The sequence below is a fragment of the Camelus bactrianus genome, chromosome 22, assembly GCF_048773025.1.
Source record: "Camelus bactrianus isolate YW-2024 breed Bactrian camel chromosome 22, ASM4877302v1, whole genome shotgun sequence".
NCBI lineage: Eukaryota > Metazoa > Chordata > Mammalia > Artiodactyla > Camelidae > Camelus > Camelus bactrianus.
In genome coordinates, this window is record NC_133560.1 from 8,317,875 (window position 1) to 8,331,979 (window position 14,105).

The 14,105-nt window shown below is 44.7% G+C and overlaps 1 protein-coding gene across 1 annotated transcript; it reads left to right on the forward strand.

Annotated features, from left to right (window-relative positions):
• The first annotated feature begins 2,403 nt into the window (after positions 1 to 2,403).
• Positions 2,404 to 12,936, forward strand: THOC3 (THO complex subunit 3). Its single transcript, XM_010946222.3, has 6 exons — positions 2,404 to 2,754; positions 3,474 to 3,630; positions 4,848 to 5,052; positions 8,491 to 8,652; positions 8,772 to 8,872; positions 11,039 to 12,936. The coding sequence occupies exons 1-6, from the start codon at positions 2,488 to 2,490 to the stop codon at positions 11,200 to 11,202; spliced, it is 1,056 nt and encodes a 351-aa protein (XP_010944524.1). The 5' UTR covers positions 2,404 to 2,487; the 3' UTR covers positions 11,203 to 12,936.
• The last annotated feature ends 1,169 nt before the right edge of the window (positions 12,937 to 14,105 follow it).

Here is a 14,105-nt window from a genome sequence, read left to right on the forward strand (position 1 = left end):
CTGTTCAAATGACCAAAGTCGATAACTATGTTGGAGATAGAAAACAGAATATCCTTATTCTCAGGAAATACTCAACTATTTAGGGGTAAAGAATAATGATGTTTGCAACTTACTCTCAAACATTTAGGCAAAAGTATAATATGTCTAAGGAAAGCAAATGTAACAAAATGCTAAAAGTAGGTGACTTTGGGCCATAGGAATAGCAGTGCTCTGACTATTTTTGCAACTTTTCTGTAAATTTGTATTTTTTCCAAAGAAAAAGTTTTAAAAAAATGGCCCATGACTCTTCTCCCCTGAATTTTATCTCCTTTGAGACTCTCTGACTTTCATAGCACCCCAAAATGTGCTATTACAGCCCTCTCGGTGAAGAGCAGTGGGATACACGTATTACAACAGAGGTTCTGCCATTTGTGTTTACAGAATATAGAAAAAGGACACCAGGGAAAATGAAATAAAAAATACACATAACATACAAAAATAGAGAATCAATATAGAAATACAAAGAATTACATTTATAACATAGAGGCTTTCAGGTACTAAGAATCAGAGTGTAGTATCTGAAGTCAATTACACCTGAGTTCTAATCTTTGCTCTGTCCCATGCCTCCAGTAACAGCCCTGTGACCCGGAGCAGGACGTTTTACCTCTTTGTTCTTCGGTGTCCTTATCTGGAACCAGGAGATATAAATTCTCAGTGTATGTAGGAAAAAAACAAATGCTAGCATATGAAGAGGATTCCTGAAAATGAAAGCTAAGGAGGGAAAACTAGACACCAAATTAATCTCCCACCCCAAGAGTCTACTGATGTTATCAGCATTCTTTGGAGTCTAAAAAACTCTGATGTCTCCAAGAATTTCTAGTTTTAAAGCGGTAGGGAAGTGAACTGGGGAGAGAAAAGGGCCTCATTTCCTAAGACCCCTCAGAGCCTCGTGCTTTGTATGTGGACTCGTTTAGTATTTAGGACCTTATGACACTCTCCCATGCTGCTGGTGGAAATGTAGATTGTTAGAACCTCTTCAGGTGTTTTGGTAGCATCTATTCGATTAAAAAAAATGCATATGTGCACAATGAAGTTTGCATAGAGATCTTCACTGCAGTATGGTCCTAAAAACAAATTCATGGACACAAAAATGTCCCTCAAAGGGATCAGCTGAATAAACTTACGCATCTATTACACCATTAAAGACTGCATCCATTAAAAGAATGAGTATCTGCATATACTGATACGAAATTATTTCTTAAGTTTATTTACCGTAGAAAACAAGGTATGTAAGGAATGCTGTTATTTTTGGGGGGGCAGGGGAGGATCACACACACCTATCCTCCTCTCCCAGGGTGCTTACTTATACTTAACCTATCTCTGGAAGTTCACGCAAGAAATTTAACGATATTTTTTGGGAGGGTAATTTGGGGACAAGGTGATTTGGGGGTAAACTTACTTTTCACTCTACTCTCTATTTTCCACATTTGTTACCAGGTACCAAAAAATTGTACCTTTTGAAATTTTTAATTTTTATACAATTTTAAAGGTTGCTTTCCATTTACAGTTATTATAAATGATTGGCTTTATTCCCCGTGTTGTACAATACAACCTTGAGCCTGTCTTTTTTACACCCATTAATTTGTACCTCCCCTGCACTGATAACCACTAGTTTGTTCCCTGTATCTGTGAGTCTGCTTCTTTTATGTTACGCTCACTAGTTTGTTGTATTTTCATACAAAGGTCCAGCCATCTTCCCACCACCGAAACCCTGCCCCAGCCCACAGCCCTTCTCAAGGCCTCTGGCTGGCATCAGCCGCTCATCCCTGGTTTCCTCAGCAAGAAGATGCTGGGCGTGTGGTTTAAGGTGTGGGTGTGAGAGGTAGGGAATAGTCCAGGAGACGGGACATAGGTAGACATTGACTTTTCACTCTGTGTCTTTTACATATTTTTGCATATATAATCATGTGCATATAGCACTTTTTAAAAACAATTTATTTAAGAAACAGCCCCAACCCCTCCTCCACTCCTCCACCAACCCAACAAACTCCTAGCCCTTTACTCGGACAAGCTCACTAGCTGGTTCTTCTGCAGCAAAGAGTTGAGGGCCTTCTGCTTTACGGGAGGGGCTGAGGGGTCGGAGGCAACCCTAGAAAAAAGGGTTTTTTTACTGATGGGGACCTGAGGTTTAGAAGGATTGCGTTGGCTTATTTCTTCGATTAAACAGGGATAAAAACATATCTACCAAACAGTAGGTAAGAGGAAAATAACGACCCCGAAAAACCTCCTAAATGTTAACTGTGAAGGAAATTTAAAGCGGAACCATTACCTCTTGAAAAGGCAGAAAGCGGGAACGCGCTGCATGCCGGGACTTGTAGTCCCTTCCGGGGTGGCCCACAGTGCGGCTGCGCGGGGGGGCGCGCTTCTCCATGCGCATGCGTGTGGGGGCGGCGGCAGGAGTGACTGCACCCGGGCTTGGGCGGCCGAGTCGGCGTCCGGGAGCTCGGCATGGCGATTCCCGCGACGTCCATGGGGCCCTCGGCGCTGGGCCAGAGCGGTCCCGGCTCGATGGCTCCCTGGTGCTCAGTGACCAGCGGCCCGACGCGCTACGTGCTGGGGATGCAGGAGCTGTTCCGCGGCCACAGCAAGACGCGCGAGTTCCCGGCGCACAGCGCCAAGGTGCACTCGGTGGCCTGGAGCTGCGACGGGCGTCGCCTGGCCTCGGGGTCCTTCGACAAGACGGCCAGCGTCTTCCTGCTGGAGAAGGACCGGTTGGTGAGCTGCTAGGGCCCGGTCCAGGCCAGGGAGAGGGGCTGTGGTAAAGCGAGGTGTGACGGTAAGGAGAGAATGGGGCGAAGGGGAGGGTGGAGGTGAGACCGGGGAGGGGTAGGAAGGGGCGTGGAGGTGAGGGGCGTGCGCGGTGCGGGAACGAGGAGTGTGGGGGTGACGAGGGGGCGGGGAGGGGGTTGGTGGGGAGGAGGACCCGGGGTGAGGGCAGGTGGGGGTGTGTAGGCAGTGTAGCAGTCGGGAGGTGTGACGATGAGCGGGGAGGAATGGTGACCAGCGATGAGGAGGGTGGTGGGGGTGTGGGAGAGCGAGAGGAAAAATGTGTGGTGGTGAGGAGTGACTAGGGCGGCGGTGGTGGGCTCCCTGTGCTGGTAAGTAGGGCCTTTTTGGAAACGATAGGGCCTCCTGGCAATGAGGAGGTGGGTTGGGACCCTTGGTGGCAGAGTAGGGTGGAAAACCAGAAAGCATGAGGAAGGCCAGGGAGGGCAGAATGGTAAGGGCATTGATGCGGAGCTCGTCCGCAGAGTAGTTCAGACTGATGGGAAGGAAGGGAGGGAGGATATTGGGAAGAGGCTTGGAAGGACTGAACTCTTTAATTATCCACACTTTTGTTGGTTATAAAATACCTTGTTCTGAATAAGGTTAAGAAGGTGCGTGTGGAGGCAGGTACGTATGGGTGAAGTGACATCTGGATTCTGTCGTTTCAGGTCAAAGAAAACAATTATCGGGGGCATGGGGATAGTGTGGATCAGCTTTGTTGGCATCCAAGTAACCCTGATCTGTTTGTCACCGCGTCTGGGGACAAAACCATTCGCATCTGGGACGTGAGAACTACGAAATGCATTGCCACCGTGAACACTAAAGGTGACTGTTCAGAGAGAGGGCAATAGGAAGATAAGCTACTTAGAGTCATTCAACAGGCATTTTTTGACTATCTTCTCTGTGCTTGGCCCTGTAGTTCTGGGACACCCTGAGCTGAATGGGACTATCTCCAGCTCCCAGGACCTTAGGGTTTAGTGCAGGGAGAGAAACACATGTGTAAAAAAAACAGTTGGGAAACTGCTAATAGGTTAGAATGACTGATCTTGCCGTAAGTGGTTTTGATCTGGGAGAAAATGACCTGGAAGTTGTGCAGTATATTTATAGACTCTGTTCTTTACCAGGTATTGTCGTATAAATCTTGAGGCTGTTTATTAAATTTTATTGACTAAAATGTTATTGATTATAAGATGCACTAATATTTTGTGCACCATTAGGAAAAAAAAAAGCTTTATGTATCAGGTAATTGTGATACACCAAAAATTTTAAGATGTGTCGTGATGCATTCTAAGATACATTATAGATAATAAAATGAAAACATACGCATCTTAGAATCAATCAAGTTGACAAAATTTTTAATTGATTTGTTCAATGTGGGCTACTGGGCTTTGTTGGCAAGACTTGTACCTGGAGGTGGAATGTTGTAGCGGTTTCCCCAAGTACACAGTTGGTGATTCATGAATGATTTGGTTGATATGTGGATGAATATTGAAGACTGATTGTGTGTATATTTTAATATTGACTAAAAAAGAAGAACTAGTCCATAGAATTTATTGCTAAAGTGAAGCTATATTTATGTAAGAAAGTTTTTAAGGTCAGTTTTAAGAAAAATCTTAAATGAAGAAAAGCTTAGCAGTCACACGGATAGTAACAAAGACTGTGAGAATGGCATGTGAATGACTTGCATTTGGGAGGTGCTGGTGTGAGAGAGGCCCTGGTGTCTAATCTGGGCCTAGATCTAGGCTCCGTGACTGTATAGCTTTGACATTTTGGCTCATCTCTCTTATCTTCCATTTCTTCATCTTGAAAATGAGGATAAAAAAATTGTCCTTTAGAGAAGGATTGTGCGAACTGAAGGGGGAAATTTGTAGATGAAGGTGCTGGGCTCCTAGGTGGTGATCTGTAAGTGGCTGTTCCCTTCCATTGATGGGGACCTTACTGAGTGAGCTCTGGTGACAGCCCTCGTCTTCCTGTGACAACAAAATAAACACCTGGAGGATTACGGGCACACTGTACCTTGCTGATTACATCTGGGTTCCCAGGGGAGAACATTAACATCTGCTGGAGCCCGGACGGGCAGACCATTGCCGTGGGCAACAAGGATGACGTGGTGACCTTCATTGATGCCAAGACACACCGTTCCAAAGCAGAGGAGCAGTTCAAATTTGAGGTCAATGAGATCTCGTGGAACAATGACAATAATATGTTCTTCCTGACAAATGGCAACGGCTGCATCAACATACTCAGGTGAGGGGCTTCTGGCTTAGGGGACTGTCCTATCTTTGCACTGGGTGCTGTGGGGGACACTGAGATGAATTAGATATGAGTCTATCCTGAAGGAGCTTAAAGGGCAAATTACAGTTGGAACAACACGGATGTCAATCATCCAGGTCCATATATACATATATGGATGTTTTTCGGTGGTAAATACTACAATACCGTGTGACCCGTGGTTGGTTGTGTCTGGGAGGCGGAGCTGCAGGTACAGAGGAACCGCGGATGTGGAGGGCCAGCTGTAAATTACACGTGGATTTTGCACTGTGCGGAGGGTCAGCATCCCTAACCTTCCTGTTCAAGGGTCAGCTGTAGTAATGAAGGTGCTCTTTTGAGCACCGTCGAGCCAGGCACCTTATATTTCCCTGAGTCCTCACAGAAACCCTAGGAAGTTGGTGATGTGGTTCTCTTTTCACAGACGAGGACCAGGGGTTCAGAGAGGTTAAGTCAGTAGTCAGCTAGTGAACGCTAGAGCTGGACGCACCTTGAGTTATCACTAATTCGCACCTGTAGAGTCTCAGCTTAAAGCTATCACTTCCCCTCTAAGGAAGCCATTTTCACACCTACCCTTCCAAGGTTAGAAGCTTATTTTATGTACTTCCTGTTGGAAGCATTTCTCATTCTACATTATAGCTGCATGTTTACTTGCCCGTATCTTCCATTAGACTGTGAATTCCACGCGGGTAGGGACTGCCTTCAACTTGTTTGCTGTTGATGCCCTAGTACCTAGTCCGCTGCCTGCTACACAAAGTTAGGGTCTCAGTAAATAGAGATGGGTTCTCTAAATGAATGGAATTGTGGGATTGAAATTCAGGTCTGTCTGATTTCTGTGCTTTCTGCCATCTTGGGTGAGCAGTGCCGGGCAGCGTGTCAGAGGGGCTGGGAGTTTGCTGTGGAATCCCAAGGAAAGAGACTTAGCATGTTGACTGTGGGAGTTGGCGGTTGAAGGAGGCAGCTACTGAGTTTGGCTTCGAAAGATTAGTCACACTTTAAGAATCAGCAAAAGGGAGCTGCACAATGGACAGAACAACTGTGAGTGCGCGGCTCATTTGGAGAGTGGTTGGTAGGTCAGGGATGCTGAGAGTGGTGGCAGATAAAGTATCTGGAGGGAGGTCCTGAAACGGGAAGGTGAAGTTGAAATATAATTTGGGATCAGATTACTTGGGCTTGAAATTCTATGCTTAGCATCTTGAATTTTATTCTGTAGGTAGTGGTTTTGTTTGTTTGTTTGCTTGTAAGCCTTTTTTGTTTTAGAAAGTAAAACAGTTGGGGATGTAAATAATAGCTCAGTGGTAGAACGTGTGTTTGGCGTGCACAAGGTCCCGGGTTCAATCCCCAGTGCCTCCGTTAAGGGGGAAAAAAGACATGGAAAACCATGTAATTACGTGTGTATAGCTTAATTAACTGTTATATGCTTAACACCTGTGTCACCCACCCAGGTCGGTTAGTGCTTTCCCGGCCACCTCAGAAGTCTGTCCATGGGCTTTGTCCTAATCACAACCCCCTCCCCTTCAAAACACTTTCTCGATTTTTACAGTATTTCTTTATAGTTTTAGCTACCAAGTGTGCATCTCTAGATACTCTAATTTTGCTCATTTAAAAAAGTTTGACATGTCTTGTAAGTCTGTTAAACTATGGGATCTCCCTCCATCCCCCCCCCCCCTTTTTTTTTTACCAATAACTTAGCTGTAGAAAAACCAGTCTGTTTACCTGTGGAGCTTATCCCAGTGTGGGTTTTGCTGATTCCAAATGCTTGCTTATTTACTGGAATTTAAGTTACACTTCATCTCATCTGTTTGGTTACCTAGGAATCGAGTTCATTTAGAGAAGGCAGGGTAAGTGCTTGATTCTCTCCCGTTGTCATCAGGTAATGGATTAGTTCCTCGTTGCCTCCAAAGTGATCAGCTAGGTTTTTGTCTTAAAAGAATCATCGTGGACTCATGTGTTTAAGCATGGTGGGTGTGTTTCAGTCTTTTGTAATCAGTATCATAATTGAAACTCAAATCATCTTGTCTTTGGCCAGTGGGATCCTCTTCCTGTTGGTTCCTGAGTCACTTTTTTGACATAATCCCAGTAGTCTTCAGTTCCTTGCTCTCTGGTGTGACGAGCTATCCCAAGTTCACCTCGTGTATTTCTTGCCTCAAACCTTTAGTCAGAAAATTCTCTGAGAATCCCTGGATCCTCTTACTTGGAAATAATATTGGAGCTTGGAACGTCCGTATTGTCGGGTTGATCATTGTTTCTAGACCTTCCCAGTGGACAGAGCTGCTAGGAAGTATGTGTATATACTGGAAGATAAAATACTTGTGAATTCATACCGAGAACTTCCAGCGAAAATCTCTTTCCTTCCAAACTGAGTATTCCGGTTCTTGGAGATTCAGGGGATTATAGAATTTGAATATCCCATGGTTACTTATTACCTCTGTCCCATTACACATGCAGATATCTCAGAACAACAGTCCTTCCACCACCACCAGTCTGATGACTTAAAATAGTAAATTTTTCTTTTTGAATATGGTTTCTTCATTTTTCTCCATTAAAAAAAATAGTTAATACTATATATTGTCAGGTTGTACAGCTGTTATATATTATACCTTACCTCTAAACATATATCATTTCTACAAGAAACTATGTTTTTTTTTTTTTTAAAGAAACCTGACTCTAAGCTGAGCCAGGCTCTTTTTTTTTTTTAATTTAAAAGAAATTTAAAAAATTTTTTCGGGGGGAGGTAATTAAGTTTACTTACTGAAGAGATACTGGGGATTGAACCCAGGACCTCATGCATGCCAAGCATGCGCTCTACCACTTGGGCTATGCCCTCCCCACCAAGAAACCATGTGTTTAATGTTCATCACCAGCCCTAGGCTGGTAAGTCTCTAGTCTCTGACTGTCAGAGCTCACTCTCCAGTTTAGATTCCTCAGGAAGGGATCAGGGGGATAATGTTCCCTCAGTTCATACTTTTTATAACTTACGTACATATAAAACTTACAATTTATGATATTGTGCTTATTGTTTGAATTACTTTATAATTGATAGTCAGTTTTGCTAGATACAAAAGTTTTGATTCCTGTTTTCTTGCTTGTGTATCTTCAGTACGTTACTCGTTTTCTTTTGTTGTAAAGTGTTCCTGTCAAAGTCAGAAAGTCTGATGATCTAATTTTCTTTAAAGTCCAGTAATTTTACTACCACATGTCTTCACGTTGGCTAGTCTGGTTCCCATTCTCAGGTGTGTGGTGTGCTGTTTCAGTATATTGTTTGAAATCTTTTTATTTGAGGAAAATTTCCTTGAATTACAGTCTTTGATGTTTGTTCTGCTGTCTTACTTTGGTTTTCTTCTTCAGTGTCTCTTGGTATCATGTTAGTGCCAGAGTCCTCTTCCCAGTTTGATTGCTGCCTGTCTCGTTCCTCAGCTACCCGGAGCTGAAGCCCGTGCAGTCCATCAACGCCCATCCTTCCAACTGCATCTGTATCAAGTTCGACCCCATGGGGAAGTACTTTGCCACGGGAAGTGCAGATGCTTTGGTCAGCCTCTGGGATGTAGATGAGTTAGTGTGTGTTCGGTGCTTTTCCAGGTAAGCAGCTCTGCCAGCCCTTTCCTTGTTAGGTAAATTACTTTTATCTCATTGTGGGCGAAATCGTGCCCTCCTCTTACTGGGTTATTCTAATGGCTCCTCTGTCTGCTCTGTTATAGGCTGGATTGGCCCGTGAGGACCCTCAGTTTTAGCCACGATGGGAAAATGCTGGCATCGGCGTCAGAAGATCATTTCATCGACATTGCTGAAGTAGAGACAGGTAACTAAACCTCGCTACCTTAACGAGAATCCTGTGTCTCACCTCTGGCCATCGGGACTCCTGTCCCGCGCTTTCGTCTCTGTGTATGACCACTTTACCAGCATTAGCATGAATGAATTTGTCTCCTTGGGGCAAGTTATTTATTAAGACTATTATAGTCACGTAATGAGGAAGTAAGGAGGGAAGTAAGGAGGAAAGAAAGGGACAGGTCTGAAAGAAAGTGATTAAAGAAAATATTTTGCATTTTATTCATTTTTAATTCTTCCATTATAACAAAAGTTTTAAAATACAGAAAAGAACAAATGAATGAATGAATGACCCACCATTTAAATACAACCTCTTTTTGCATTGTTTTATTTCTTCCTGCCTTTTTCCTGTATGTGAACTTAAAAAATACATATGTATATTTTATAATTTAAGAAATTATCAGAGTAGATGTGATTTGTTTTAAACAGCAACAAAGGAAAACTTGAAAATAGAAAAATGGGAGGTGAGTATTCATTTTACAAACGAATTTCCTCAAGTTTATTTTTTAATGTAGCTTTGTTGTTTTTGGAAATACATGATGCTTTAGTGAAAGAATGCAAACTATATAGAAAACTTCAAAGAAGAAAGTAAAGAACTTGAAATTCCGCCATTTAAAGAGTGCCACTGTTGATAACGTTGTGGTGAATGTGGTCCAGCCACCCAGCAGCTTCATGTAACCCTCGTGTTCCTGTGATGCAGAGGTGCGCTCCTGCTGATCCAGGGCCCGCCTGCCTCACCTGCAGGATGTTACAGCTTCTTCAGTGGCGATGACTGCTGAGCTCTGCTGCTACTCTTAACGCGGGGCTTATAATTCCACTGACTCTCCTGGTATATCCCCAAGCTGCCCCACTCTTAGATGGCTTCTAATTTTTGCACCATGATAAACAACGTTGTGATGAGGATCCTTTTACTTACATAGTCATCCTTTGGGGTAAACCATTGAATTGGTCTTGCTGAGTCAAAGCTGGTCATTTTAGGAAGGACCAAACTTCATTACAGAAGGGTTATTGCAGTGTTTGCTCTCAGCAGCAATGCATGCATGAAGTTAATGGCCTAAAAAGAAATGAAAGAGGAGAAGCAGCCTCTGAAACCATTTTTTATGTCTGTGTAACACAGAAATTTGCTCAGACATGTTGCTGTAGATTGCCAGATCCTGGCATTATGAAGAGTGGTTAACTTTCCCCCAGATAGAATTACTTAAAACAAAACAAAACAAAACAAAACAACTCTCTCTTTATACACACACACATAACATATGCATATAAACATGTATTTAAATAGCTTTATTGAAATAGAATTCACATACCATATAGTTGAGTTTGAAGTATATAAATTCAGTATATCCTGCATTTTAAAATCATCACCACACTGTGAACATTTTACTATGTTGCTCTTCACCCGAAGGTTGCAGAAAAGTTGAGTAGGACTTAAAAAAAATTGCTTTGGAAAGATCACGTTTACTTTCAACAAGTAGGAGGAATAAACTTTTTGGAAAAAGAACTCTGTCTGCCAGGCGTTGTGGTTCAGTAGGAAGGTCTGTGGCTGTGGATGCAGACTGACTTCATGTGCTGGTTCTGCTGCTTCCTTCAGGTGTGACTTCACTCTTAAGTCACCTGTTCCTTTTTTCCCCCCTCTTTTTTGGGGGGAGGTAATTAAGTGTATTTATTTATTATCATTTATTATTTATTACTATTTATTTATTTAGCAGCAGTGCTGGGGGTTGAACCCAGGAGCACTGAGCTGTCCCCTCCCCTCCCAAGTCACCTGTTTCTTTATGAAATGAGGTTTAAAATCATTACTTGCCTTGCTGGATTATTATACTTTATTACGCTAAAGTTACTCATCTCATTCATAAGGGTGCTCAGCAAACAGCTGCCCTTCTGTTTTTGCGGGGAGGGTAGAGTAAGGTTCAGAGCCTAAGCTGTTAACTGGCCTGCATCTGGTCCTGCTCTGCCACCTGCTGGCCTTTGGCGTCTCTGCACCTGCGTGTTCTCTGAGGTGGGGCCGTGATTGCACTTCTGTCCTAGGGGGTAACTCAGCCGATTAACGATTAAATGCGCTAATGTAAGTAAGTGCCTAGTGAGTCTGGTCTCTCATTGTTAGCGTATTGATTGGTCTCCCTACGTTGATTTTTTATAGGAGACAAGCTATGGGAGGTGCAGTGCGAGTCCCCAACCTTCACCGTGGCTTGGCACCCCAAAAGGCCTCTGCTGGCGTTTGCCTGTGATGACAAAGATGGGAAATATGACAGCAGTCGGGAAGCTGGAACTGTGAAGCTGTTTGGGCTCCCTAATGACTCCTGATAGGAGGGCCTGACGCATGAAGGAGGCCCTGGCACGCTTCCGCTGTGGAGTCCGCTCGGTCTGTTCTCTTGGAGCTGGTGGGCACCCCACGTATTTATAAACTGGTGTAAATCACACAGGTCTTTTGTCAGGTGGCCCGTTCCAGGTCCCTTCCTGTTTCCTGTGTTAGTTGTTGTGCTCGCTCCTTGCCCCCTGCCCGAGGGCTCTGCAGTGATGACACTGCACACCTTGTCCCCTGGGGGCCCCCTGTCTGTCTGCTTTTGGGCGTAGGGTGGGCTTTGCTGGCCTTGCTTCTGCTTGGACAGCACCTAGTGTGGAGGGGTAGGGTGGGGAAGGGTGGGGTGGAGATGGAGATTTTTTTAATAATAAAAAAACAGATGTAATTTTGAGAACTGAGCATTTCATAAAACTGACTTTTTAATTATGGGACTTATAGGAGTTTAAAAATTATGGCGGTGGTATTATTTTCTTATGTTATTATAGGGAGATGTAGTTCTACCTTTAAAAAAAATTTCAAATAGAATTTAAAGGTTAGAATTCTGTCATTCAGTGTCCTAACCGAGAACTCTTGTCAGTGGAGCATGAAATGCATGAACAGAGGCACTTGGATGACTTTAAGTCATCAGTTGTTCTTGTGTATGTATTCCTGGCCTCATTCTGCCAAAGAGCTATAGGCAACAAATTTATAATAAACATTGAGAAAAGTAGTAAAAAAACAAATGTCAAATCAGGATAAGACATATATGTTCAAATAGAAAGTCAAGACTGGAGGAATTAAAATTAGAAATATGCAAGAGTAAAGACCTAATTGGATGACTGAACTAAAATTCTGGCTCTGTACTCCCTGCTGGCAAAGTGAAAAGGGGGTAAGTCAGCTAATTCTTATTCAGATAAGCGCGTGCCAGCTCCTCAGGGAAGGCAAAGCTTTTATTAGCTCTTACCTCCCAAAGAAGTGGCTCCTGTAGGGGGTAGTTACCTGTGGGCAGTATGTTGATTTTCATTGTATTTTAATGTATTTAGGCATTAGGGGGAAAAAAAAAACCCAAGCCAAAATACACCTCAGTAAGTGATGTTCGTAGAAAACTTTGGAAAAACCAGGTAAGCAAAAAGAATTTTATTCCTAGCGCCAGGAGATAATCACTATTAGCACTTCTGTATGTAACCTTCCAGGAGTTTTCCTGTGCTCATATTTATGTATAAAAACGTTGACGGCTAGACAAGTCAAATATGACAAGATGAAGTGTACGAGGTGCCCGGCACCGTGTCGAGCAGTGTAGGAAGCACACGTCTTCATAGACGTTTTTCGTGACCGGACAGCCCCTGTGTGTCTGGTACTGTGATGAGCCCATCTTTCAGGTTTCGCAGCAGCCTTCTGAGCTTGGGTACTGACACTGCTTTCCTACCGCAGGGAGTTCAGCTCAGTGTTACTCACTTAGTGACGGTGTTCAGATCTAGGTTCGCTTAAGGGCCCAGTATGCCTGCTATTGCAATGGTTATTTGTTTCCACTTTACAGAAGAGTAAACCTTGGCTCTGAGCGGGCAGCTCGTGGTCCAGGTTAGCGAGTGCTCGATTGCGCCCCCTCTTCAAGGCTCAGGAGTGTTTCCTCCAGCCCAGCACAGCCTCTGCCTTCACCTTCCCTGAAGAATGGTCTTTTTAGTTACAACCCACTTGTCACTGCATGTGAGAAACCCCGTGTGGTGCGTGTCACTGGGAATAAACTTGGGTGCACTGTTTCTCGTTTTTGCAATTGTCTGTCATTCCTGTGGTTGTTCCTGTGTTTCTCTGTCTGCCCTGCCCCCCTCAGCACTGGAACCAGATGCTGTGGATTTGGTCTAGATCCTTGACACTTGATCGGTTTTCTCCTCTTCCATCCACGTGGATTTTTCCCTCTGGGTTTGTGTAGAGTCACGATCTGCTCAACTTATCACTTAAACAAGAAGAGATTTGTTGCTTTCAGGTAGTGGGACACTTGAAGCAACGGGAAGATGCATCTCCACAGGGAAAGGGTGCCAGCGTGTGGCGGGCCTCACCCACTGTCAAGGCCTAGCTGACATCTTCTCTGCCTTGGCCTCAGGGTCGTGGAGGGGCTCAGAAGTCTGGTCCCTCCTGGGGAAATGACGTAACTGTCCCAGGCCTGGGATCCCTGTGGTCTGAGTGAGTTTGCTAGTTCAGAGAAGGGAGGATGTCATACGGAATCACGTCCGGCCGTTGATTATTCAGTCAGTGCAGGCGTGTGGTACAGTTACTACTAAAAACTTGAGCAAGCCAGAAGCAAGTGGTGAGGTCAGCTCGGAGCTAGGCTTTGGCCGGCCTGTGAAGTCTGGGATTTGCTGTGCCAATGACCCACTGCTGAGTTGACTCGAATCACAAGTCAGGTTAAGGTTGCGGTATCTCTGTTGCTGAGAACCTGGGTTCTCTGTGGCCTGAGATCCAGCGAAGGATGAAAGCTACCAAGTGTTAGGCTTGCCTGAGGTGTCTCTGTGCCTTGAGGGTTGTTCCCTCCACTGGGAGAGGCTCTGCAGAGGGGGAGGGCTGTGGCGGGTGTGGGGAAGGCGGGGTGTGAGCGGGGAGGTTCCTGGAAGCCTGTGTCGGAGGCCAGAGCAGGGAGTCCTGGTGAAGCCAAAAGCAGGCTGTGTTCTCTGTATCAGGAGACTGCGGTGGGGAGACCCAGAAGGCAGATCAGGACGAGGCCAGTTCTGGGAGAGCCCAGAGTAGCGTGTGTGAGTGTGTGTGTGAGAGAGATGGGCTGGTGGGGGTGTGATGTGTGGGTGGGCTCAGCTGAGAATGACCGGGAATGGGGCAGATACACCCATAAGCCCTTTTCAAAGGTGGTAAGGATTTTAGTCGGAAAGGGGACCGTGCAACGTCGCCCTGGCTGGCAGGAGGAGAGCCCACAGGTGGG